The sequence below is a fragment of the Triticum urartu genome, unplaced genomic scaffold (genome assembly GCF_003073215.2).
Source record: "Triticum urartu cultivar G1812 unplaced genomic scaffold, Tu2.1 TuUngrouped_contig_6, whole genome shotgun sequence".
In the NCBI taxonomy this organism is placed as follows: domain Eukaryota; kingdom Viridiplantae; phylum Streptophyta; class Magnoliopsida; order Poales; family Poaceae; genus Triticum; species Triticum urartu.
The window spans coordinates 1-27,211 of record NW_024116722.1 but is presented as its reverse complement, the minus strand read 5'-3'; the positions used below and the strand labels follow the sequence as shown (position 1 = coordinate 27,211).

Sequence of the window (27,211 nt, the reverse complement as noted above, 5' to 3'; positions counted from 1 at the left end):
GCTCCACCCTCCTTCTCCCATCCATGAAGAATTCCGTTGAAGTCCCCCGCGCAGATTCATGGCTTAGCATTTTGGTGTTCCAGATTTCTTAGCAGCCTCCACGTTTTCTCATTCTCATCCATTTTCGATTCCCCATACACTTCAGTAAACCACCACTTAAATCCATCTTCCTCCGTGATTTCAGCATCGATATGGTATTTGGACATGAACCCAATGACTCTTAGATTTATCTCCTTCCAGAACAGAGGAGTTAATTGCAGAAAACCACCACATTTGGGGTATCGTTTGCAGAAAACGACGAGGTCACTAATTTTTTGCAAGAAACACCGCACATTCAGTAAACCTTTTGCAAAAAACACTGATCGAGTGATTTAGATCGTTTGATCACTTTCTGACAAGTGGGGCCAAATTGTCGGGAGCTGACTTGGCAAAACATTTACATATACACCCTTAGATCTTAAAAATAAAAGAAATCAACCCCCTCCCCCTCCCTCGCGGACAGCAGCTCCTGTGCAGCGTCCACGGCGGGGACTTCGCGGAGGCAGCCGCCGGGATGCCGTCGCCGCGCCTCGGCCGTCTGCCAGGGATGCCCAGTGCCGCTCGACACCGTGGATGGGGGCCAACCTCCATGCGTGTCCCTAGGGTTATCTGTTGTGTTGGAGGAGCTCGCTCCCATGGATGCACGCGCCCAGGTGCCACCGGGGACTCGACGGATGTGACACAGCTGCGAGTTCGTCGGCTGCTCGAGGCACTTCGAGCTCGTCCCCCCGCCCCCCGAAAGGGAGGCGCCGGCGGCGAGGTCCGCGTGGATTGGGGTGGCAGATGCTCGGCGGATCGATCGATCCGCTCGATCTCTGGAGCTTGGTTGCTGGGCTTGAAGCGGATACGAAGGCAGGCGGCGTAGGGGCGACTAAGGACGCCCGAATCCGGTTGATGGAGGCGGTTGGCAGAGCTCCGGCCCCGGCGGGGGTCCTTGGATGCGGCCATGAGCAAGGAACCACCGGGAACAAGCTCCTCTGTACACGCCGGCCATGAGCTCGTACAGATGGTTGGTGGCTCCAGTGTACACGGGAGAAGGAGAAGATAACCTTATCCTTTGAATATTTTACGTTTTCATCCTTCACGTTTCTCTTATTTACAAAAAAGCCCCACTGTTCGTGTTTTTTTTTTACGAAATCAGCTCCTTATTATCCGGCCCCACTGTCAGAAAGTGATCAAACGAGCTAAATCCCCCTATCAGTGCTTATTGCAAAAGGTTTACTGAATACGCGGTGGTTTTTGCAAAAAATAGTGACCTCGTGATTTTTTACAAACAATGTCCCAAATGTGGTGGTTTTGTGTAATTAACTCAAAACAGAGCTAACCCATCGCTTTGACCTTCATTGTTTTTCACCATCATGCAAGTCATATTCAGTTTCCATCTCAGCCATTCCAACCTTCGTTGCTATAAAAATAGAACATCGGGGTCTTCCTTCTTCTGGAGATCCAGAAGACCTTGAATTGCCGTGTCGTTCCCCAATTCCCGACAATTTCATGCTATTAGCATCATTGGTTACCGCAGGGCTGTTCCGGCAGCCCCGCGTTATATGAAGTGTTGTGCTTTTCCTCCTCCCCCAACAACACCTTGGCCCGACTCTTTTTCACTGTGATCTGCTCATCCACTTCCAGTCCTCTTCTTCTCTAGGCTCCTTCGGATCAGACTCCACTGTCTTCCCCCTCCCCTCCACCACCTTCTCCCCCTCCACTGTGCACCTCCACCACTGCCATGTCTTCGTCTTCTCCCCTTTCTCCTTACCATCCACATCTTCCCCAAGTGCAAGCTGTCTCCTGCTATCCCCCTTCTCCTTGTCATTGCCCCCCGCGGAATATACCGCAGCCGCCTCCCGTATTCAGCTACCTCACCTTTTTTTAGCTTTTTCTGACAATCTCGATCACTGTGTCCCATGACACCACATGTGTAACAAAAGTCCGGCAGGAATTCATACTGAAAATGGCACCAAGACTTCTCCTCATCTTCCTTCCCCTTGCCCTTCTCCTTCACCTCCCGTAAGTTCATCCTTGGCAACGACAAGGACCGGATGGTGCAACGAATCCAGAGGCCAAAGTTCTCTAGTTACATTGGGATGCCGTTCACTTGCCGCCCGGGTCCCGACTCCCCCGGTGCTCCTCATCATGTCGGTCGGATATAAGTGAATAAATATTCGTAGTACATGTTTGTCCAGACGTGGTATGCCATCTTTGATATTGTTTCCTGGTAGTATTTGTGCATGCTAGAAGTAGCACGGACTTAATTTGGAGTGTTTTTATGTTTGTGTTTGCTGAACAATATGGTCATGCGTGAACCCCGAATTAAACAGCGTAATTAAACGAGCAGTGTTGCGATAGCAGTGGAATTACATTTTTACAGTAAGTTTAAGACTTGACTTCAAGTAAGCTACAAGCACGAGAACACTTCAACTAAGCTAGAAGCACTAGAACTACAGAAACTAAGACGCTGGTATGCTAGAAGCGCGAGAACTAGACGCTGGCACGAAGGAGAGTGATCCTTCATGCGAAAGGACACGCTAAACTCGAGCGGCCGGCGGCCGGCACCCGCAAACCACTGGCACGGCAGAGGCCTGCCTATGCGTCCTGCTTGTTGAGCCGCGCGGCCGCAGCCACGGACGCCGCTATCCCTCCCGGCCTCACCGTCTTGTCGTCCTTGTTTCGGGTCTCCGCCGAGGCCACCCTCCCCGCGTCGTCGGACTCCACCTCCTTGTCCGCAACCAGCTTCGCCGTCGCATTCCGCTCCTTGTGGGCAACCAGCTTCGCCGTCGCATTCTGCGTGCACGCAGGTCGACCATCAGGTTGACCATCGTCGTCAGTGACATCAAGGATTCAAGCATATGTGTACTGGTAGCGTCGATGTGCGGGACATACTACAGACATACCGAGAGCACGTCACCGAGCTTGGCCTTCTCCTCGTCGCGCGCGGCCCAGAGGTTGGCGTCGGCGGCCGACTGCGCCTGCGCGGCCAGATCCCCGGGGATATAGACGTCCTGCCCGGTGGCTCTCACTTTGGCCGCCTGGATGGCCGCCGCGTCGCTGTGCTCCACCGGCCTGTCTCCCGCAGCATAACCTGCCCCCTCCAGCGCCTCACCGATTGTCATCTTCGTATCGTCGCCAGCGGCTCCCCTAGCAGGGTCGGCACCATCCGGCGCGAGGTACTGGCCGACGACCTGCCCGGCGACGAACTCGGTGACGATGCGTCCGCCGGGGACGCGGGTCTCGGACACGGTGACGCCCTGCTCGGCTGTGGCGTCCGTGGCCTGGTCGTGGCCAACGACGCCCATGCGCTCGTTCCGCATGGCCGCGGACTGCATGGTGGCCGCTGGCCCGCCCTTGATCGTCTCCCCGAACACGAGGTTCTCCGCCGACTGCATCGTGGCCGCGTCCTGCGGCGCCACGGGCTTCTCCGCGAGGCCGCCGGTCACGGCCAGGAACACGTCGCCGTAGCGGACGGCGCCTCCTCCCTGTTCCTGGCTCTGCCCGCCGCCGTCCGCCTGGGCTTGGTCAGACGACGGCCTCCTCTGCTGCCCCTGGCTCATCTTAGCGAGAAGGCGTCTGGTTATCAGCCGCGTTGCCCCGAGCGTGATGGATCATGTGTGGTTATGGTGGTTATATACGGCGTGCGTGGGTGCTCATAGGGAGACAGGTGTGGGAGACGTGGAGGCGAAGCAGGGGAGGCGCGTCGTGGCTGTGCGGCGAGGTGGCGCGCGAGGAAGCGGCGGAGGATTAGACGGCACACGGCAGAGGCAACGTTGAGCGGCGCGCGCGTAGTCAGCAAAGCGGTGGCGCTTGTTCCGTTGTTCGTTTGCTCAGCGCGCAGCGTGTGTGTACAGTAATACTCCGTATATACTAAACTTAAACATGAAACACTTATTTTAGGACCAAGGAAGTACTCCAACGTAGTTATGTTAAAAAAAGTACAATGTAATTATGGAACGGATCCACCCAGTATGCATAACGAATGTTTTCTCTAGAAGTAAAATGTATGTGTACATAGTGCTTTTGTCCCGAGTCACTTTGTCACAGACAATATCCTAATTGCACATGAGAGTGTGCATGCGATGAAGAGAAGAAAGAAGGGGGTAATGCAGTTTGTGCCAATAATTGCATACGATGAAAAGTGAATGATCGTGTTGAGTGACATTACCTTGAGTCGATCATGTTGAAGTTGGGTTTTAGTCTCGAGGACGACGCATGCTGCAGGGGGCGAGTAGCACCAGGGAGGAGCAACGGCTACACCAACAGGCTCGGGAGAATGCTCGGGCGGGTCCTTCACTCTGATATGTTGCTCTTGAGGCTCCCAATGCTAGCTGTCTTGTGGGCGCGGATGTGGAGGTCCGTTGTGCTCATTGATCACAGCACGGTATATTGGAGACACGCTGCTTCGGCAGCTATCCCAGGTTGGCGGCCTCTAGCTTGCAATGGCTGGATTTGTCGTGTCCTTTTCGGCCCGATCTGGCGCTCCAGCGATCGAAGGCCTGGAGAAAACTCGGTCAGCGTCTGTGTTGCGAGCGGTTTGCGAGGTGACTCCCCGTCGAGATTGTGGTCTGCGGTTGTGATGGTCTAGGCAAGGCCTTTTGGTTTCCTGGGCTTGCATCGTCGGTGGTGCTCCGGCAAGATCTGTGCGATGCAACATGTGGTGTCTGTTATCTCTGAATCTGGCGGTGGTGTGTTGGGGGTGTCATCTCTGGCAAAGGTGCTTGGTTCTCCGAACAAAAGTCATGATGGACTTCGGTCGAGGCTAGTGGTGAACGATGCCTTCGGGTGTGATTTTCCTTGTTGAAGGCACCACCGAGGGAATCCGACACCTCTCCCGGGCTTGAGCTCTTGGCTCCTGGTGAAAATCGTGTATAATGGTGGCGCATATTGCATAATTATTTCTAAAATTATTCTTTGGAGTCAAGTACTATGATGGTAACACCGGGTTAGTCGTGGTGTGGTTGATTAGGAGAGGACGTCGATTGGGTAAGCAGGAGGTGTTGGTGGTGCATTCATTTGAGACTTGATGCTTGGTCGACGAGGTGAGTTGCCTGACAGCCCCCCACAAGTTGACGAGTTACGAACGGCATGTATTCGCTCTATCGGACATATTGTTCCTCTATGGTGTAGTCGAAATTTGGGGACATGTTTGTGGCAGCCCAGACTAATACGACGGTTTCGGTGTGCACTCTAATAGGGCAATCTCGCTCGAGTGCCCGACCAGGTGCGTTGTGGGGCGTTGGCCTTATGGCATCGTTGTATGTACTGTGATGCTTTAGGCCTAGGCTAGCCAGGCATTGTTGAGGCTTTCACTCGGTTTACCTCAAATATTCGAGTTGTCTATTTTCCTTTTCTTCCTTTTTGTCACTCGCTTTTATGCGGTGCCTTCCTCCTTTGGTGTTCTTCTAATATCCTTTTTAATCAGTGGATTTGGTAGTTCTTCTGCCAACATTAAAAAAATCATGATTTTAGAGTTAAAGGATGATTAAAATCGAACTACCAAGTGTGTGTATATATTGCATATATCGAAGACAAATTGTTTTTTTAAGAGGTCAATCTCTTAGGCAAGAAAAGCAACCCTTCTTTTTTTTTGTTTTTCTCTCTTTAAACTCATCTGTTAGTTTATGTGACATCATTAAGATAGCGAGTGTATAATCATCTGACATTTGTTTTTCATTTTGGTTCAAGTCGTACTTTTTTCCAATGTCCCATTGGCACGTGCATTTGTTTTTGTTTGTTTTGTTCGTAAAAAGTTAATCTGATGCCATTTGGCCTTCAGGTTAAATTCCATTTGGCCTCTGTTTTTAGCCCCCACCCCTGCTAGGTTTTCTGAACGTTCAACCCGCCCTATAGGGCCGGATTGCAACCCACTACCCAACCCCTAACCAGACTACATAAGAAGAAAAATGATGTCAACATTACCCACAACTGACCAAGATAAAACGTATCAAAGCAAAAAAACTTAAACAACATACTAAAATGGACAATGAAAGTTTGAATGTTAATATAGAACTCAAAATCCAAATAATAACTCAGGAATGACTCACAATGACAAGTGTACTGAAGCAAGAAATACTGCCAGTAAAAAATGTGCAAAGAAAAACAGTGACCATGCCAAAACTTACCTTGGCCTATAAAGAAACATGCTTCCTCCCACTTCAGTGTGGTGAAATATATGCCAGTGTCACTCTGCTCATGGTCATCCTCCCCACACTACCTGCAGAACTATAAAATGATGACAAAATTAGGATAGTCACATAGGCACTCGTATGTACTAGCAGTTTGAACTATGATATGCGCAATAACACTTAGAAAACATAGGAGCTGTGAAAAGGAAATGATAAATACAAAATATGAGCTTGCATGAAACATAAAATGTGCTTTATTGTAGGTTCCAGGTTCCACATTAAAAGAGCAACAAGCGGGCACACACTGAAAAGATAGAAAGAAGATAGGAGGGTTGCACATAAAAATAGAGAGGCGACTTTCTAAACCAACTAATGATTGATCCAAAAAAACTCAACACACCCCCTTAATGAGCTAGATCCATTTCTCAAAGAGCGTTGAGGACTACTATCATCTCCGAGTCGTCGCATATGCAAAAGCCTGAACTTGTTTGTTCTAAAAGTGCATAAGTCTCAGTATATATACGTTTGAGGAGAGGAGGGGCTGCCAAGAGGAGGGGAAGGACTCCCCTCCCCTTGCACCGGCCAAAGGGGGAAGGACTCCTTCCCCACCCCAATTCGGCCTCCCACTAAGGGAAAGGGGGCGCCATCTCCAGTTGGGCCTATGTGGCCCAACACTCCTTCCACCTCTTGGCCTTTTAAGGCACGTTGACATTAAATTAAATATAAAATCCTTCTAAAAATTATTAGAGCCTTTTATTATTAGTTTAACATCATCAAAAATATTTTCACCTATATATTATTTATAAGGAATATCTGTCAGGGAAAATATCATACAGAAACCAACATTCTGTGGAAACCGGTGAAAACCACGAGAAAAAAATGTTTTGAAGTTTCAAAAAATCTGAAAAAAATACGGGATGTTAAGAGGATGATGTTTTATTGCCACGCAAAATTTCAAATTGAAATACATTACGAGATGCGAGCTATGAAAAAGACAAAATCAGTGTTGAATAGTGTCGAACAGTAATGTCACTATTCAGGGCCGAATCTCTCTTTTTCATAGCTCATGTCCCGTAATGTGTTTCAACTTGAAATTTTACGTGACGATAAAACATCACCCTCTTAACATCCTGCATTTTTTTTCAGATTTTTCTGAAATATGGTTTCCTCGAAGTTTTCAATGAATATTGGTTTTCTTATGATATTCTCCCTATCCGATATTGCCTGATAAACTTCGAAACCTTTGCGGTGACCCCAGAAAGCTTTCGGTTCCTCTCGAAACTATTTCGAATATTCATGAAACAATTTCAAAAATATATTCTCATTATTCCTGTCCTACTAACACTTGGCAGATCATGATTACCTTAAACTTGTGACCCTGTAGGTTCGGTAAAACATAGACATGAACGGAACCCCTTGTTCAATGACCGATAGCGGAACCGTGGATGTCCATATCGATCCCTATGAATACATGAATGACTTTCGAGTGAACCTTTGGTTATCATGTCATGTTCGTTTTTCTTCACGATACTTCATAGCAACCTTAGATGTATCAGTATCCTTTTGAGTCATATACATGTTCACTATATCGTTATCCTCGTTACTGGTTTTGTTCTTCTTTCTTGTTGAAGTGTTTCGGCATTCCCGTGACATAGTCACCTATATCTGGCCAGACAATGATGGATGCATTCACACCGAGAGGGCCCTAAAAATATCTCTCCATTGTCGGGGGAGCAAATCTCACTCTTGAGTTATGTACTCCCTTATCAAACTTTCCGATGAACCTGTAAGTTGTCATTATGATCACTGTGTTACAGATGGCGTTTGAGCAACCCCAAAGTTCAATGCACGGTAAGAAGCGACTAAGATAATCATGGTCTAAGTAACTGAATCACATGCTTAACTCTTCATGTTATAACAATTGATTGTTACACTTAACAATATCCTAAGATCCAAAATTTGATCACCAATAACACTTAAGCCAGTCTTAGAGGCAAGACCGGTCATGGGAGTTTTCGTCAGAAATTTCGGCAGCATAACGCGTTGGGAACAAACACGTCCACGACGACACTACATTAGCTACCAATTTTTCTTGCTATAAAGGATGGATTAATACATGAGTGAAAATAAAATTCTACATGACACCAACAATTCACTTCTTTGAATAATCTTTACTCATAGACATGCAGGCTAGCAGCAATATTAGAACATTCCGATCAAGCGGAAGAATGAATAAGGCATGAAAATTTCTGAAATTTTTGAGCCGCAAATAAAAGGTGAATAAAACTTAACAAAAATAATAGCAACAACTCCTACAAGTGTCTAGAGGCTATCTTAAACATTCAAACTACTTAGAACCAAATGAATCCAACATACAAGCTCATTTCTTGGTCATCAACAGTAGCAAAATAAGCAAAATATAAACCATTAGAACAAAAACTAATTGGACCAATGAAGGAGTCACATACCTAGAAACAATTTGTCCGAAAAAAATCGAAAATTCGTATGTAGGAGCAAGAACACGAGTTAAGGACTGGACATGACTCTTTCTGGAGGTAGGAGAAGGCAATGAGCATGGAAACTAAGTGAGTGGGGTCCTGTGGACCCCAGAAGGCACCTGGGCCGGCTACTTTGTGGACAACAGGTGCACCCCTTGGGTGTGTCCAATGCCAAAAATCCTAATTATTTTTGGAAAATTCATGTTAAAATTTTACAACATTCTGAGCATTTTTATTTTTAGATTATTTTTTATTGAATAGATAATTCACAAAACAGAATAAACATGGCATTCTATTATATTAAACTAAAGGATTTTCTATTCCTGTGCCCCTCATTGCTTAGTCCTCCTTAGTTTTGCCCAAGCCAACTCTTTTTCTCACTTTTCCACTCCACCATGTCACTCACCCTCACCAATGCCCAAATGAAGGTTTGCTGTTGGTCAAGGGAGTTGAGTATTACTCGGCGTTGTTACTGATGTGTGAGACACACCGTGTCAGGTGGCGCTCTCATAGTCGGCCGTGTGTGTGCCCGCATGCATGAGTAGTCATATCGGAGCTTTCACACATGAGGATTATGCACCGCGCGGTTTCTCATACCAGGAGTCGCGTCGCCGGCGTACATGCCAGGCGCCTATTAATGCTTCTTTTTATAGCCGCGCATGGCGGACCGGCGTTCACCCACTCCTATCCCAATCCCCTCGCCGGCCCATAAGCCTTCTTCGTCGTGTGCCTTCACCAAACCCTAACCGTCTCCTCTTCCGCAGCCGCGGCAATGGCCAACCACGATGGTGGGGCGGGAAGCAGCAGCCGGGGACAATGTCGTGCGCTGTTCATTTCCGGCATGCCGCTCACCCTCCGAGTCGACAAAGCGTCGTTCCCTCCCGCTGCGATGTCATGGTGCTGCCGGACACGCGTGTGCCGGTCGGATGGCACCTGAGCGTCGGGGGAGCTCGCGGTGGAGCATGTCCCTACCGTCAGCATGACGGCCATGTCGCGGGCAATACACATGTTTCTGCAAAGCCTGCCGCCGAAAGAGAGTGCATTTTCTATCATGCACGGTATATACCGTGCATTGTCTACAGGGTGGGAAAGATATCATAGTGCACTAATCACCTGTTGTACGTCTCACTTCTGTCAGATGGTCAGTTTATGTGTCAGCCTTTTTGTAAATATAAATAATGTCCTGTCATTTGCATGCCTCCCCTATCCCCTTGCGACTCTATCACAGAAATCTATGTAACTGTTTAGATGCTTAATATCTTCTGAAATAAAAGTTTATTTTATATTCTATTTAGACGAATGTTTTTATACAAATAGTATATTTTAAACAAGACTTGTAGAAAACTGATCTATGTACCATATTGAGCTTCTGTGCCCATCAAATTGATCTATAGAAAACTTGATGGAACTTGGTACATAGTTTTTTTACAGTTTCGTAAGTTCTTGCCATGTTTCAGACTCAAATTTTAAAACTTGTCAAAATATATTCAACGGTGATCTTATTTTAAAGTTCCCTTCGAAGGGAACACAAATATGCAAATGTTTCATAAATCAAACTAACGGTTCAAAAGATAAAATAAATTTACATTTTAGAATCATAATCTCATATAAAAATAAGGCATGAGTGAGTGTAGTACTACTGGTATTTACTTCGGGGGTGAGAGGAGAGATATTGCAGGTTACTATAGGAAAAAGTTGTTTGCACATGCATGAAGAAAAAGTGACTGATTGATAGGGTTATAAATTATGGTTTACTAAACAGTACAACGAGAACATGCATGCATGGATCCGAATCACAAAGAGAGTGAGTGGCTGATAGATGCATGATATATACCATGCATGGGAAAATGTGTTTTCTCGCCGCCGAAGGAGCGGTCCAAACCACACTACGGGCCTAGCAGCCAGCGATGGACGCAGATCCTGGCGAAAGACAACACCACCCGCACCGCATCCAGCACAACGACGGACGCTGCTTGGCATCGTGGAACAACATCGACGAGTGGTACTTCTGGGAAGGGCATACCTTCCCCAATGTCATGGCCGCGTGTCGCGTGCAGCTCGGCCTCGACGAGCATGGCCGGGTTTCGCCGCCGCGGTCCACGCCCATGTCTGCAGGAGGCGGCGGCGGCGCTAGCAGCAGCGGGGGCCTTCGCGTTCCTAAGCTGGAGCTAGGAAAGCCGAGGACGAGCTCTTCAGTGCGGTGGTGGCCCGGGCATCCGAAGGTTGGGGCCAGGGACGATGTCCTGCGGCGGTGGCCTGCGCATCCCGAAACCAGAGCCTGGGACGAGCTTGCATGGCCCTTGCTCGTGCCTAAGCACGAGCCTGGGACGGGCTCTGGCGGCCTCTGCTCATGTCGGAGCCGGAGCCAGAGCCGGTGGCGGAGTGGAGTACAGGGGACGGAGGTCAGCGAGCCCAGCGACTGTGCAAACCTTTCGAGGCTCCTCTTGAAATTTTCTAATATGGACTAGATACAAAGCAAAATGAATGAATCTACACTTTAGTATGCTAGAAATAGTAATATATGGATTAAATAAAGAGCAAAATGAATGCATGTACACTCTGAAGTGGTTTCTGTGTATGCTAGAAGTAGTAATTTGAAGTGTTATGTTTGTGTTCGCTGAAAAATTTATGCACAAGTGTACCCCGAATTAAACACCGTAATCAGTACCCCGTATTAAACAGCTTAATCACACTTCCCGGTTCTTTTTACTATAATACACTGCAATTACACTTACTATTTGTATGCATGTAACGTTTCCTTATTTTGCAATTTGCAACTTTTTTTCTTGAAACGGAGGCAAAAATATTTGCCTCATCGCCCGGTAAATTTACGAAAAACCGGACGAAAACCGATACAGACTCCCAAATATGGATTAATCGCAAAGTACGAAACACCAAAACCGCTCAAGCGGCCCTTTAAACAAGCAATAACCGCAACCCTTAATACTTGTAGAACACAATGAAACTCCTAACGAGCACACCAACGAAAACTGACCACCCTTCATCATGAACCCACATACACCTTTCGGATGGCGCCACACTTTTTGTTTTTCTTCTTTTTTGGTTTCTCCTTAATTGACTTCTTCTTTGAAGGGTCACTTGTATTGCCAGATGTCGGCTGATGAGCCACCCATTTGTCAAAAAAATCATAAAAGTCATTGAATTTGTTAGTTTTATTGTCATCTACCAAGACGCCGCGAGGAGCAGGCATCAACACACTGACCGCATCAACAACCTCAACCAAAGGAATCACCGACGCAACTAAAGGAAATATGCCCTAGAGGCAATAATAAAGTTATTATTTATTTCCTTATATCATGATAAATGTTTATTATTCATGCTAGAATTGTATTAACCGGAAACATAATACATGTGTGAATACATAGACAAACAAAGTGTCACTAGTATGCCTCTACTTGACTACCTCGTTAATCGAAGATGGTTATGTTTCCTAGCCATAAACATGAGTTGTCATTTGATTAACGAGATCACATCATTAGGAGAATGATGTGATTGACTTGACCCATTCCATTAGCTTAGCACTTGATCGTTTCGTTTGTTGCTATTGCTTTCTTCATAACTTATACATGTTCCTATGACTATGAGATTATGCAACTTCCGTTTATCGGAGGAACACTTTGTGTGCTACCAAACGTCACAATGTAACTGGGTGATTATAAATGTGCTCTACAGGTGTCTCCGAAGGTACTTGTTGGGTTGGCGTATTTCGAGATTAGGATTTGTCACTCCGATTGTCGGAGAGGTATCTCTGGGCCCTCTCGGTAATGCACATCACTTAAGCCTTGCAAGCATTGCAACTAATAAGTTAGTTGCGGGATGATGTATTACGGAACGAGTAAAGAGACTTGCCGATAACGAGATTGAACTAGGTATTGAGATACCAACGATCGAATCTCGGACAAGTAACATACCGATGACAAAGGAAACAACGTATGTTGTTATGCGGTCTGACCGATAAAGATCTTCGTAGAATATGTGGGAGCCAATATGAGCATCCAGGTTCCACTATTGGTTATTGAACGGAGACATGTCTCGGTCATGTCTACATAGTTCTCGAACCCGTAGGGTCCGCACGCTTAAAGTTTCGGTGACGATTGTATTATGAGTTTATGTGATTTGATGTACCGAAGGTAGTTCGGAGTCCCGGATGAGATCGGGGACATGACGAGGAGTCTCGAAATGGCCGAGACGTAAAGATCGATATATTGGACGACTATATTCGGACATCGGAAAGGTTCCGAGTGATTCGGGTATTTTCGGGGGTACCGGGGAGTTTCGGGAATACGAGGAAGAAGTAATGGGCCTCATGGGCCAAGTGGTGGAAGAGAGGAGGCAGGGCGCGCGCCCCCCCTAGCCCAAACTGAATTGGACTAGGGGGCGGCCCCCCTTTCCTCCTTTTCCGCCTTCTCCTTCCTTCTCCTTCTCCTCCTTCCTTTCCTCCTCCTAGTAGGAGTAGGAAAGGCGAGTCCTACTCCTACTAGGAGGAGGACTCCTCCTCCTGGCGCGCCCATAGAGGGCCGGCCGGCCTCCCCCTTGCTCCTTTATATACAGGGGCAGGGGGCACCTCTAGACACACAAGTTGATCAGTTGATCTCTCCCAGCCGTGTGCGGTGTCCCCCTCCACCATATTCCACCTCGGTCATATCGTAGTGGTGCTTAGGCGAAGCCCTGCGTCGGTAGCAACATCATCACCGTCACCACGCCGTCGTGCTGACGGAACTCTCCCGTGAAGCTCTGCTGGATCGGAGTTCGCGGGACGTCATCGAGCTGAACGTGTGCTGAACTCGGAGGTGCCGTGCGTTTGGTACTTGGATCGGTCGAATCGTGAAGACGTATGACTACATCAACCGCGTTGTGCTAACGCTTCCGCTTTCGGTCTACGAGGGTACATGGACAACACTCTCCCCTCTTGTTGCTATGCATCACCATGATCTTGCGTGTGCGTAAGAAAACTGTTGAAATTATTACGATACCCAACAGTGGCATCCGAGCATAGGTTTTATGCGTTGATGTTGTGCACGAGTAGAACACAAGTGAGTTGTGGGCGATATAAGTCATACTGCTTACCAGCATGTCATACTTTGGTTCGGCGGTATTGTTGGATGAAGCGGCCCGGACCGACATTACGCGTACGCTTACGCGAGACTGGTTCTACTGACGTGCTTTGCACACAGGTGGCTGGCGGGTGTCAGTTTCTCCAACTTTAGTTGAACCAAGTGTGGCTACGCCCGGTCCTTGCGAAGGTTAAAACAGCACCAACTTGACAAACTATCGTTGTGGTTTTGATGCGTAGGTAAGAACAGTTCTTCCTAAGCCTGTAGCAGTCACGTAAAACTTGCAACAACAAAGTAGAGGACGTCTAACTTGTTTTTGCAGGGCATGTTGTGATGTGATATGGTCAAGACATGATGCTAAATTTTATTGTATGAGATGATCATATTTTGTAACCGAGTTATCGGCAACTGGCAGGAGCCATATGGTTGTCGCTTATTGTATGCAATGCAATTGCGCTGTAATGCTTTACTTTATCACTAAGCGGTAGCGATAGTCGTGGAAGCATAAGATTGGCAAGATGACAACGATGCTACGATGATGATCAAGGTGTCGCATCGGTGACCATGGTGATCATGACGCTGCTTCGAAGATGGAGATCACAAGCACAAGATGATGATGGTCATATCATATCACTTATATTGATTGCATGTGATGTTTATCTTTTATGCATCTTATCTTACTTCGATTGACGGTAGCATTATAAGATGATCTCTCACTAAATTTCAAGATAAAAGTGTTCTCCCTGAGTATGCACCGTTGCCAAAGTTCGTCGTGCCCAGACACCACGTGATGATCGGGTGTGATAAGCTCTACGTTCATCTACAACGGGTGCAAGCCAGTTTTGCACACGCGGAATACTCAGGTTAAACTTGACGAGCCTAGCATATGCAGATATGTCCTCAGAACACTAAGACCGAAAGGTCGAGCGTGAATCATATAGTAGATATGATCAACATATTGATGTTCACCATTGAAAGCTACTCCATTTCACGTGATGATCGGTTATGGTTTAGTTGATTTGGATCACGTGATCACTTAGAAGATTAGAGGGATGTCTTTCTAAGTGGGAGTTCTTAAGTAATATGATTAATTGACCTTAAATTTATCATGAACTTAATACCTAATAGTATCTTGCTTGTCTATGTTTGATTGTAGATAGATGGCCCGTGCTGTTGTTCCGTTGAATTTTAATGCGTTCCTTGAGAAAGCAAAGTTGAAAGATGATGATAGCAATTACACGGACTGGGTTCGTAACTTGAGGATTATCCTCATTGCTGCACAGAAGAATTATGTCCTGGAAGCACCGCTAGGTGCCAGGCCTGCTGCTGAAGCAACACCAGATGTTATGAACGTCTGGCAGAGCAAAGCTGATGACTACTCGATAGTTCAGTGTGCCATGCTTTACGACTTAGAATCGGGACTTCAACGACGTTTTGAACGTCATGGAGCATATGAGATGTTCCAGGAGTTGAAGTTAATATTTCAAGCAAATGCTCGGATTGAGAGATATGAAGTCTCCAATAAATTCTATAGCTGCAAGATGGAGGAGAATAGTTCTGTCAGTGAACATATACTCAAAATGTCTCGGTAGCATAATCAGTTGACTCAACTGGGAGTTAATCTTCCTGTTGATAGTGTCATTGACAGAGTTCTTCAATCACTGCCACCAAGCTACAAGAGCTTCGTGATGAACTATAATATGCAAGGGATGGATAAGACAATTCCCGAGCTCTTCGCAATGCTAAAGGCTGCGGAAGTAGAAATCAAGAAGGAGCATCAAGTGTCGATGGTCAACAAGACCGCCAGTTTCAAGAAAAAAGGCAAAGGGAAGAAGAAGGGGAACTTTAAGAAGAACAATAAGCAAGTTACTGCTCAGGAGAAGAAACCCAAATCTGGACCTAAGCCTGAAACTGAGTGCTTCTACTGCAAGCAGACTGGACACTGGAAGCGGAACTGCCCCAAGTATTTGGCGGATAAGAAGGATGGTAAGGTGAACAAAGGTATATGTGATATACATGTTATTGATGTGTACCTTACTAGAGCTCACAGTAGCACCTGGGTATTTGATACTGGTTCTGTTGCTAACATTTGCAACTCGAAACAGGGACTACGGATTAAGCAAACACTGGCAAAGGACGAGGTGACGATGCGCGTGGGAAATGGTTCCAAAGTTGATGTGATCGCGGTCGGCACGCTACCTCTACATCTATCTTCGGGATTAGTTTTAGACCTAAATAATTGTTATTTGGTGCCAGCGTTGAGCATGAACATTATATCTGAATCTTGTTTGATGCGAGACGATTATTCATTTAAATTAGAGAATAATGATTGTTCTATTTATATGAGTAATATCTTTTATGGTCATGCACTCTTGAAGAGTGGTCTATTTTTGATGAATCTCAATAGTAGTGATACACATATTCATAATGTTGAAACCAAAAGATGCAGAGTTGATAATGATAGTGCAACTTATTTGTGGCACTGCCGTTTAGGTCATATCGGTGTAAAGCGCATGAAGAAACTCCATACTGATGGACTTTTGGAATCACTTGATTATGAATCACTTGGTACTTGCGAACCGTGCCTCATGGGCAAGATGACCAAAACGCCGTTCTCGGTACTATGGAGAGAGCAACGGATTTGTTGGAAATCATACATACAGATGTATATGGTCCGATGAATATTGAGGCTCGTGACGGATATCGTTATTTTCTCACATTCACAGATGATTTAAGCAGATATGGGGATATCTACTTAATGAAATATAAGTCTGAAACATTTGAAAAGTTCAAAGAATTTCAGAGTGAAGTTGAAAATCATCGTAACAAGAAAATAAAGTTTCTACGATCTGATCGTGGAGTAGAATATTTGAGTTACGAGTTTGGTCTACATTTGAAACAATGCGGAATAGTTTCGCAACTCACACCAACCGAAACACCACGGCGTAATGGTGTGTCCGAACGTCGTAATCGTACTTTACTAGATATTGTGCGATCTATGATGTCTCTTACAGATTTACCGCTATCGTTTTGGGGTTATGCTTTAGAGACGGCTGCATTCACGTTAAATAGGGCACCATCGAAATCCGTTGAGACGACGCCTTATGAACTATGGTTTGGCAAGAAACCAAAGTTGTCGTTTCTGAAAGTTTGGGGCTGCGATGCTTATGTGAAAAAGTTTCAACCTGATAAGCTCGAACCCAAATCGGAGAAATGTGTCTTCATAGGATACCCAAAGGAAACTGTTGGGTACACCTTCTATCATAGATCCGAAGGCAAGACTTTCGTTGCTAAGAATGGATCCTTTCTAGAGAAGGAGTTTTTCTCGAAAGAAGTGAGTGGGAAGAAAGTAGAACTTGATGAGGTAACTGTACCTGCTTCCTTATTGGAAAGTAGTACATCACAGAAACCGGTTTCTGTGACACCTACACCAATTAGTGAGGAAGCTAATGATAATGATCATGAAACTTCAGATCAAGTTACTACCGAACCTCGTAGATCAACCAAAATAAGATCCGCACCAGAGTGGTACGGTAATCCTGTTCTGGAAGTCATGCTACTAGATCATGATGAACCTACGAACTATGAAGAAGCGATGGTGAGCCCAGATTCCGCAAAATGGCTAGAAGCCATGAAATCTGAGATGGGATCCATGTATGAGAACAAAGTGTGGACTTTGGTTGACTTGCCCATTGATCGGCAAGCAATTGAGAATAAATGGATCTTCAAGAAGAAGACTGACGCTGACGCTAATGTTACTGTCTACAAAGCTCGACTTGTTGCAAAAGGTTTTCGACAAGTTCAAGGGATTGACTACGATGAGACCTTCTCACTCGTAGCGATGCTTAAGTCTGTCCGAATCATGTTAGCAATTGCCGCATTTTATGATTATGAAATTTGGCAAATGGATGTTAAAACTGCATTCCTGGATGGATTTCTGGAAGAAGAGTTGTATATGATGCAGCCATAAGGTTTTATCGATCCAAAGAGAGCTAACAAAGTGTGCAAGCTCCAGTGATCCATTTATGGACTGGTGCAAGCCTCTCGGAGTTGGAATAAACGCTTTGATAGTGTGATCAAAGCATTTGGTTTTGTACAGACTTTTGAAGAAGCCTGTATTTACAAGAAAATGAGTGGGAGCTCTGTAGCATTTCTGATATTATATGTGGATGACATATTATTGATTGGAAATGATATAGAATTTCTGGATAGCATAAAGAAATATTTGAATAAGAGTTTTTCAATGAAAAACCTCGGTGAAGCTGCTTACATATTGGGCATTAAGATCTATAGAGATAGATCAAGACACTTAATTGGACTTTCACAAAGCACATACCTTGACAAAGTTTTGAAGAAGTTCAAAATGGATCAGACAAAGAAAGGGTTCTTGCCTGTGTTACAAGGTGTGAAGTTGAGTAAGACTCAATGTCCGACCACCGCAGAAGATAGAGAGAAAATGAAAGATGTTCCCTATGCTTCAACCATAGGCTCTATCATGTATGCAATGCTGTGTACCAGACCTGATGTGTGCCTTGCTATAAGTCTAGCAGGGAGGTACCAAAGTAATCCTGAAGTGGATCACTGGACAGCGGTCAAGAACATCCTGAAGTACCTGAAAAGGACTAAGGATATGTTTCTCATATATGGAGGTGACAAAGAGCTCATCGTAAATGGTTACGTTGATGCAAGCTTTGACACTGATTCGGACGATTCTAAATCGCAAAACGGATACATGTTTATATTGAACGGTGGAGCTGTCAGTTGGTGCAGTTCTAAACAAAGCGTCGTGGCGGGATCTACATGTGAAGCGGAGTACATAGCTGCTTCGGAAGCAGCAAATGAAGGAGTCTGGATGAAGGAGTTCATATCCGATCTAGGTGTCATACCTAGTGCATCGGGTCCAATAAAAATCTTTTGTGACAATACTGGTGCAATTGCCTTGGCGAAGGAATCCAGATTTCACAAGAGAACCAAGCACATCAAAAGACGCTTCAATTCCATTCGGGATTTAGTCCAAGTGGAAGACATAGAAATTTGCAAGATACATACGGATCTGAATGTTGCAGACCCGCTGACTAAGCCTCTTCCACGAGCAAAACATGATCAGCACCAAGGCTCTATGGGTGTTAGAATCATTACTGTGTAATCTAGATTATTGACTCTAGTGCAAGTGGGAGACTGAAGGAAATATGCCCTAGAGGCAATAATAAAGTTATTATTTATTTCCTTATATCATGATAAATGTTTATTATTCATGCTAGAATTGTATTAACCGGAAACATAATACATGTGTGAATACATAGACAAACAAAAGTGTCACTAGTATGCCTCTACTTGACTAGCTCGTTAATCGAAGATGTTTATGTTTCCTAGCCATAGACATGAGTTGTCATTTGATTCACGGGATCACATCATTAGGAGAATGATGTGATTGACTTGACCCATTCCATTAGCTTAGCACTTGATCGTTTAGTTTGTTGTTATTGCTTTCTTCATAACTTATACATGTTCCTATGACTATGAGATTATGCAACCCCCGTTTACCGAAGGAACACTTTGTGTGCTACCAAACGTCACAACGTAACTGGGTGATTATAAAGGTGCTCTACAGGTGTCTCCGAAGGTACTTGTTGGGTTGGCGTATTTCAAGATTAGGATTTGTCACTCCGATTGTCGGAGAGGTATCTCTGGGCCCTCTGGGTAATGCACATCACTTAAGCCTTGTAAGCATTACAACTAATAAGTTAGTTGCGGGATGATGTATTACGGAACGAGTAAAGAGACTTGCCGGTAATGAGATTGAACTAGGTATTGAGATACCAATGATCGAATCTCGGGCAAGTAACATACCGATGACAAAGGAAATAGTGTATGTTGTTATGCGGTTTGACCGATAAAGATCTTCGTAGAATATGTAGGAGCCAATATGAGCATCCAGGTTCCGTTATTGGTTATTGACCGGAGATGTGTCTCGGTCATGTCTACATAGTTCTCGAACCCGTAGGGTCCGGACGCTTAAAGTTTCGGTGACGATTGTATTATGAGTTTATGTGATTTGATGTACCTAAGGTAGTTCGAAGTCCCGGATGAGATCGGGGACATGATGAGGAGTCTCGAAATGGCCGAGACGTAAAGATCGATATATTGGACGCTATATTTGGATATCGGAAGTGTTCTGGGTGAAATCGGGATTTTACCGAAGTACCGAGGGGTTACCGGAAACCCCCGGGGGATTAATGGGCCATAGTGGGCCTTAGTGGTGAAGAGGAGAGGGGGCCAGGGCAAGGCCGCGCGCCGCTCCCCCCTAGTCTCAATAGGACAAGGACAGGGGGGCGGCGCCCCCCTTTCCTTCCTCTCTCCGTCCTCTTTTTCCTTTCCTCCTCCTTAGTAGGAGATAAGAAAGGGGAGTCCTACTTCTACTAGGAGAGGACTCTCCTCCTGGCGCGCCATAGGGCCGGCCGGCCTCCCCCTTGCTCCTTTATATACAGGGGCAGGGGGCACCTCTAGACACACAAGTTGATCAGTTGATCTCTCCCAGCCGTGTGCGGTCCCCCTCCATCATATTTTATCTCGGTCATATCGTAGCGGTGCTTAGGCGAAGGCTGCGTTGGTAGCAACATCATCACCGTCACCACGCCGTCGTGCTGACGGAACTCTCCCGTGAAGCTCTGCTGGATCGGAGTTCGCGGGACGTCATCGAGCTGAACGTGTGCTGAACTCGGAGATGACGTGCGTTCGATACTTGGATCGGTCGAATCGTGAGGACGTACGACTACATCAACCGCGTTATGTTAAAGCTTCCGCTTTTGGTCTATGAGGGTACGTAAACAACACTCTCCCCTCTTGTTTCTATGCATCACCATGATCTTGCGTGTGCGTAAGAAAACTGTTGAAATTACTACGTTTCCCAATAGCAACCTCATCGACCACAGGAACCGCCAACACGATGGACTTAGACACCTTCAGTTGCTCACATGACTTTGGCAACACATGCTCCTCACACGAGGCCGCTGATGAGACCACCTCCAAATGCTCTACAGAGATAGGCGAACTAGGGCTAAGACATAGCTCTCGTAGTTCGGACATGACCTGCAACACCAGAGCTTCAAGCACGACAATGGACTCAACTGAGAGTGAGATGAACCGTTCTCAACACAAGGAAATAAACATCCATATAACTCTTACCTCCCTTCCTCCATAGAGCCAACATCTTCCACGCAGAAGGGCATGACATCAGAGTGGTCTGCGACCTAGCCGGTGCAAGGGAGAGCCTGCTAAGAGCAGCCTCCGCCTGCTCGAGAAAGCTCTGTACCCGTGCCAGACAACTCTGTAACAATGTTGTCTGATCGGTCCTGGTCAGAGAGGACCGCAACATCATATCGGATGGAGTTGTTGAGCCAACGGTAGCAAAGACGACAGATGCTCAAGACATTAGAGGGGAGCACGGATTTCACTGCACCTTTACATGAAGCTAGAGCAGGATGGCGCATGGAACCAAGGAATGGCGACATGGCAAGACATGTCAAAGAACTTAGAGGATGCCCAGAATTGCGGCATCCACATGAAGCTAGAGCAGGATGGCGCATGGAACCAAGGAATGGCGACATAGCAAGGCATGCCAAAGAACTTAGAGGATGCCAAGGATTGCGGCATCCACGCGCACAATGACCATTCTTCAAGCAACGGGAGCACCGAAGCTGATCTCTACAATTGGCCGCATGATGCCCAGGAGCGAAGCATCTGCAACATGTACCGTGCAGCCAAGCAGGGATTAGACGGGGAGCCATTGCAGGGGCTAGCAACGTCGGGCGACGCGGACCACGCCGGGGCAACACCTCCTGCCATCCCTCTTTTTTGTTCTCAAGGAAATAAGGAAATGAAAATTTGCACTTTTTTGTTCTCGGGCAAAGAAGGGAAATAAAGAAAAGGTACTCCTCCGATTTGGTGAAATAACATTATTACAAGAAGTTTAGGACTTGAGATAGCAGTGGAATTATTATACATTTTTACAAAAAGCTTGAGAAGACTTGACTTCAACCAAGCTAGAAGCACAAGAAACACTTCAACTAAGCTAAAAGCACTAGAACTACTGAAACTAAGAAGCGGGTAAAGCTAGAAGCACGAGAACCAGACGCTAGTACGAAGGAGAGTGCCACTTCATGCAAAAGGGCACGCTAAACTCAAGCAGCCGGCGGCCTGCACCCGCAAACCACTGGCACACGCCGCGTACGTACGCGCACGGCAGAGGCCTGCCTATGCGCCCTGCTTGTTGAGCCGCGCCGCCGCAGCCACGGACGCTGCTATCCCTCCCGGCCTCACCGTCTTGTCGTCCTTGTTTCGGGTCTCCGCCGAGGCCACCCTCGCCGCGTCGGCGGCCTCCACCTCCTTGTCCGCAACCAGCTTCGCCGTTGCATTCTGCGTGCACGCAGGTCGACCACCAGGTTGACCATCGCAGTCAGTAACATCAAAGGATTCAAGCATATGTGTACTGGTAGCGTCGATGTGCAGGACATACTACAGACATACCGAGAGCACGTCGCCGAGCTTGGCCTTCTCCTCGTCTCGCGCGGCCCAGACGTTGGCGTCGGCGGCCGACTGCGCCTGCGCGGCCAGGCCACCAGGGATATTGACGTCCAGCCCGGTGGCTCGCACTTCGGCCGCCTGGATGGCCGCTGCGTCGCTGCGCTCCACCGGCCTGCTTCCCGCCGCGTAACCTGCCGCCTCCAGCGCCTCGCCAATAGTTATCTTCGTGTCGTCGCCACCGGCTTCACCTGCATCGGCGGCATCATCAGGCGCGAGGTACTGGCCCACGGCCTGTCCGGCGACGAACTCGGTGACGATGCGCCCGCCGGGGACGCGGGTCTCGGAGACGGAGACGCCCTGCTCGGCGGTGGCGTCCGTGGCCTGGTCGTGGCCGACCACGCCCATGCGCTCGTTGCGCATGGCCGCGGACTGCATGGTGGCCGCCGGGCCGCCCTTTATCGTCTCCCCGAACACGAGGTTCTCGGCTGACTGCATCGTGGCCGCGTCCTGCGGCGCCACGGGCTTCTGCGCGAGGCCGCCGGTCACGGCCGGGAACACGTCGCCGTAGCGGACGGCGCCTCCTCCCTGTCCCTGGCCCTGCCCGCCGCCGCCCGCCGGGGCTTGGTCGGACGACGGCCTCCTCTGCTGCCCCTGGCTCATCTTGGCGAGAAGGCGTCTGGTTATCTGCCGCGTTGCCCCGAGCGTGTGTAGGGTGGCTAGGTGAGTAGTACAGCTGAATCTTGCGATCGACATGGATGGATCATGCGTGGGTATGGTGGTTATATACGGCGTGGGTGGGTGCTCACAGGGAGACAGGCGTGGGAGAGGGCGGAGACGTGGAGGCGAAGGAGGGGAGGCGCGTCGCGGCTTTGCCGTGAGGTGGCGCGCGAGGAAGCGGTGGAGGGTTGGACGGCGGAGGCAGCGTGGAGTGGCGCGCGCGTGGTCTGCAAAGCGGTGGCGCTTGTTTTTTCTTAACACACTACTAGTACAATATATGAAAACGGATCTGCTAATTTACATGCGGATGAAAAATAATTCGCCTTCATCCGTTTTCCGTGCCCTGCAATCTGTGCATGGAGATTCGTGTGTGTGACCCGTTATTTGTCTCGTTTCTCTTATCGGGCCCGTGTGGTTGACCCGTTATTTTTTCCATCGCAACCCGCGTGTCTGTGTGGTTGACACTGTCGCCCTCCTCCTCCGAGCCGAACACGCAACCCCGAACAGAATCGAACGAGAGAGAGATAGCCATGGCGATTTGGAGCTCCGCCTCACCGCTCGATCCAGTGTTTTGGTGGTGACTCGTCCGCGCTCTCCCTCGTGCTTCCCCGCTTCCTCCGCCTCCCTTCTGTTCCTGCCGGCGGGATCTGCGGCATCTCTCGGCCCCGCACCGATCCGTCCCCATTTCCGCCGCTGGCGATTTTGTTCGTCGGATTCAGTCCCCCCCTCCTCCCTTTTTGTTGTTCTTGTGATCTGTTAGGTAGGGAGTTGGTTTTGTCTGTCAGATTTGATGATTGTATCCATCCCCCGCAGCTTTTTTCCGTGTAGATTTGTTTAGGTTGCACCGTTTCTGGGATGCGTTTGATTGTTCTGCTAAGCGTGGTAGCTTCCGTAGCTGGGATGTGTGTCAGTTCGATGTGCTGATCTATAATTGATTGGATGTTGGAGTCCGAGTTGTTCATGTGAGGCTGGCTTGCTTAGTTGTAGTACTCTGATGTATTCAGTCAATTCGAACGGATGTATTCTGTTCCCTGGCCTTTAATCCCTAGACCATTTCTCTTCACTGGTATTGTTTCGTGGGTATGTGGTTTACTCTGTAATTTCTATTTTGGATTTACAGTGCAATCCCCATTGTTTTTTAAAATGATTTTCAGTGTAATTCATACTGGATTTTCATTGATTTTCACTGTAATCCGTACTGAATTTCCAGTGTAATTTTCTTGTGGATAGGTAGTATATTTGTAGTGTAAATCCAAAGCAATTTGTAGTGTAATCCCCGGTTATTTTACAGTGTAATTTCAGTGTATTTGCACTGTATTTGCTAGTGGAATAATAGTGTATATGTCTTAATTGCAGTGTATTTTTGTCAGTGGGGTTGCACTGTATTTGTTAGTGGAATTACAATGTATTTGTTAGTGATGTACAGTGTAATTTGATAGCTGATTTACAGTGTAATTGCCATGGATTTGCACTGTATTCGCTAGTGGAATTACAGTGTAATTCACTTGAATTTTTATTGTGGAATTGCGTTTTGGATTTACAGTGTATTTGTCAGCAAATTTACAGTGTAATTCATAGCTGGTTTTACTGTGTAAATTCAGTGTAATTTACACTTTAATTGAGTAGCAAAGGAATTGTGACTGTTCTTGTGATGCACCGCTAGTTTGTATGTTCTTGTGATGCATCTGATTCCAGTGTATTTTCTTAAGGATTTAGACTATAATTATATTCGGATGTACACTGTAATCTTCATCGGAATTCCAGTGTATTTTCTTAGTGGGTGATTACAGTGTATTTACAATGTAATTCTCAGTTGGTTTCCACTGTAATTCACATGGGATTTCTTCACTGTAATTCTTAGTGGGTTATGTAGTGAAATAAAAGAGATGTAGACTGTAAATGCTATCAATGCATTTCTTCTTTATATTTTTGTTATGTTTTATCCCTTTTGCCATTTCATCTCAGACATTTTGTCCTTTTCTTTGTGTTTGTACATATTTAGGTTATAGATTAAAGTATGGGGAGACTCATGAAGGCTTTTGGTAAGGGCACTTATGCTGCTTGTGTTCAAGATTGTGATGATTCAGATGGGGATCCTTTTGTCCCCAATGATATTGCTGAGGATGATCCTTTTCAAGATTCGGAGGTTATATTTCTAATTTGATTTTTTATTTCTTTTATTTTCTTTTATTTCTTGTTTGGTAGCTTATTTGTTCCGATTTTCTAGTTCATTCATTTGTTTCATCTGTTAACTGCAGGAACATCAAATGGATGATCATGATTTCGAGAAAGTCTTAGGCTATGCTTTTTAGCTGCTTTTTTCTAGTCTGGCTCTGATAAAGATGGGGTATGTACCCGCTCAGGGCATGTGCTGCTATGATGAAGTGGATTTATTTCTGGTCATGTCCTCTTCCAGTTTTTTGACTGTAGTCCCTGATGGGTTGTAGTGTAATTATTTGTTGATTTTGCTCTGTAATGCCCAGTGGAATTACACTGTATGTTAATTGGTCTTACATAGTAATTCTTAGCGGGTTCACACACTAATTTACAAAGTAGTTTACACAGTAATTTTAGCACTTCCTTACTGTTGGTTAGTGTTCATTTTTGTTGGCTTGTTCAAAACTGCAATTCTTACAGTGTAATTCTAGGTAGATTTACAGTGAAATTCTAAGTGGATTTACACTGTAATTCCTACTATATTTACACTATAATTCTAGGTCGATTTTACAGTGTAAATCTAGGTATTTACACTGTAATTCCTACTGGATTTACACTGTAATTCCTACTATATTTACAATGTAATTCCAGGTCGATTTTACATTGTAAATCTAGGTAGAATTACAGTGTAATTCTAGGTAGATTTATACTGTAATTCCTACTGGATTTACACTGTAATTCCTACCGTATTTTCAGTGTTTTTCTTAGTGTAGTAGATTTTACAGTGGATTCAAACTGGATTTACAGCGGTATTTAAAGTGTAAATCTTAGTGTAATTTTAGTTGATTTTATAGTGTAATTTTAGTGGTTTTTGTCATTTTCATTTTAATTGTGTGTGGTTAGTAGATTAGAGATGGGAAAGTATTGCCTGGGTTCTTTTTCTTCTTTCTCGCTGCTTTGCCTGTGTGGGTTGAAAAGAGTTGGGGTGTGGATCCAATAACATCTTGGTGCGGGTCCGTTTAAAAGCGGTATGAACCACCTGAAGTAGCTCAGTAAAAGAGTATGATCCACTCTGTTATTTGTCAAGACTCTAGTTAAAGAAAGCATGTTTTTGATAACTTTTTTTGTTTTCAGGATTGTTTTCTGCTACTAGAAAGCCATACGTTAAGGAAATCAACTTCATCTTCATTGAGGTACATCGCATGTCCTTTGATGCTGGATTTCATTGCATTTGGTTTGATTGTAGGCACCTGCACTCAATATTTTGAGTAAATTATCTATTAATGCAAACAAGTATTCAGTTTTGAACTGTAAATAAGTGCAGAGTAATTTTGCAGAGAAGGTCCCAGCAATTTGATCTAACAGTCACAAATTTCTCCTTTTAGTTCTGAACTGTAAATATGTAATCATTTTTATAGATTCTTTTTGTTTGTTGCTACTTGTGTGAGTGCCTTCTAGTGTGAATGTTTTTAGCCTGATCGTGTTTGTCCTTTTTCCTGTTAATTTCAATTTTTAGTGCTCATGTTAATGCATGTCAATATTCAGTGTAAGCAAGCATCCGATCATAGTAGTTTACACTTCTAAAGTTACTTAAATTCAGTCCTTCAATCACAACTATTTAAGAACAGGTAGAAAGTGTCTAAAACAAGTAGATTAAAGTGTCTTAACAGTGTTTGGTTTTTCAGTTTCCAAAGGGTGTGAAAATAGTCATAGTTTCTCTCAACTGGAGCAATCATCCCCCTTTTATGTTTTTAACTAGTTTTCCCAAAATGGAATTGCTAGCTTCCTGAGCATGTTTTGATCCCTGTAGTGTGTTTATTTCTGCAAATCCAGAAATCTATGATCTGGGCATGTAGTTTTCAGTTTTCCTGTGATCATAGACAACTAGTTCATGCGACCATATCCTAGTTGTTCCTAGGGTTTCTCCTGTTTCATGCTTTTGTGTGATTATGTTCTTATTTTCGATCTGTGTAGATTTTGTGCTTAACTTATCCTATGTAATGATTCACTAGCTAGAGGTATGTTCTTTCTTCCAGATTTGTTCAGGCAGGAGAGAGACGACAGGAGGTGATGAATGCACAGGAGA

At 45.9% G+C, this 27,211-nt stretch overlaps 2 protein-coding genes and 1 long non-coding RNA gene across 4 annotated transcripts; 1 reads left to right on the top strand and 2 right to left on the bottom strand.

Annotated features, from left to right (window-relative positions):
• Window positions 1-2,352: 2,352 nt before the first annotated feature.
• Window positions 2,353-3,647, bottom strand: LOC125529996 (late embryogenesis abundant protein D-34-like). 2 transcript variants are annotated; one of them, XM_048694410.1, is made up of 2 exons: window positions 2,931-3,647; window positions 2,353-2,784 (listed from the first exon to the last, which is right to left on the bottom strand). In XM_048694410.1, the coding sequence occupies exons 1-2, from the start codon at window positions 3,585-3,587 to the stop codon at window positions 2,623-2,625; spliced, it is 819 nt and encodes a 272-aa protein (XP_048550367.1). In that variant the 5' UTR covers window positions 3,588-3,647; the 3' UTR covers window positions 2,353-2,622. The 2 variants fall into 2 exon arrangements, with proteins under 2 accessions (XP_048550367.1, XP_048550366.1); XM_048694409.1 differs by having other exon boundaries at window positions 2,353-2,820; window positions 2,931-3,645.
• An 18,001-nt stretch (window positions 3,648-21,648) lies between these two features.
• On the bottom strand, window positions 21,649-23,021 carry LOC125529998 (late embryogenesis abundant protein D-34-like). Its single transcript, XM_048694411.1, has 2 exons — window positions 22,255-23,021; window positions 21,649-22,143 (listed from the first exon to the last, which is right to left on the bottom strand). Exons 1-2 carry the CDS (start codon window positions 23,002-23,004, stop codon window positions 21,982-21,984), a joined length of 912 nt encoding a protein of 303 aa, XP_048550368.1. The 5' UTR covers window positions 23,005-23,021; the 3' UTR covers window positions 21,649-21,981.
• Window positions 23,022-23,385: 364 nt separating this feature from the next.
• Window positions 23,386-27,211, top strand: LOC125529995. The gene is made up of 4 exons (XR_007292804.1): window positions 23,386-25,114; window positions 25,227-25,315; window positions 26,260-26,318; window positions 27,162-27,211. It is a non-coding gene; the product is annotated as an uncharacterized LOC125529995 (long non-coding RNA).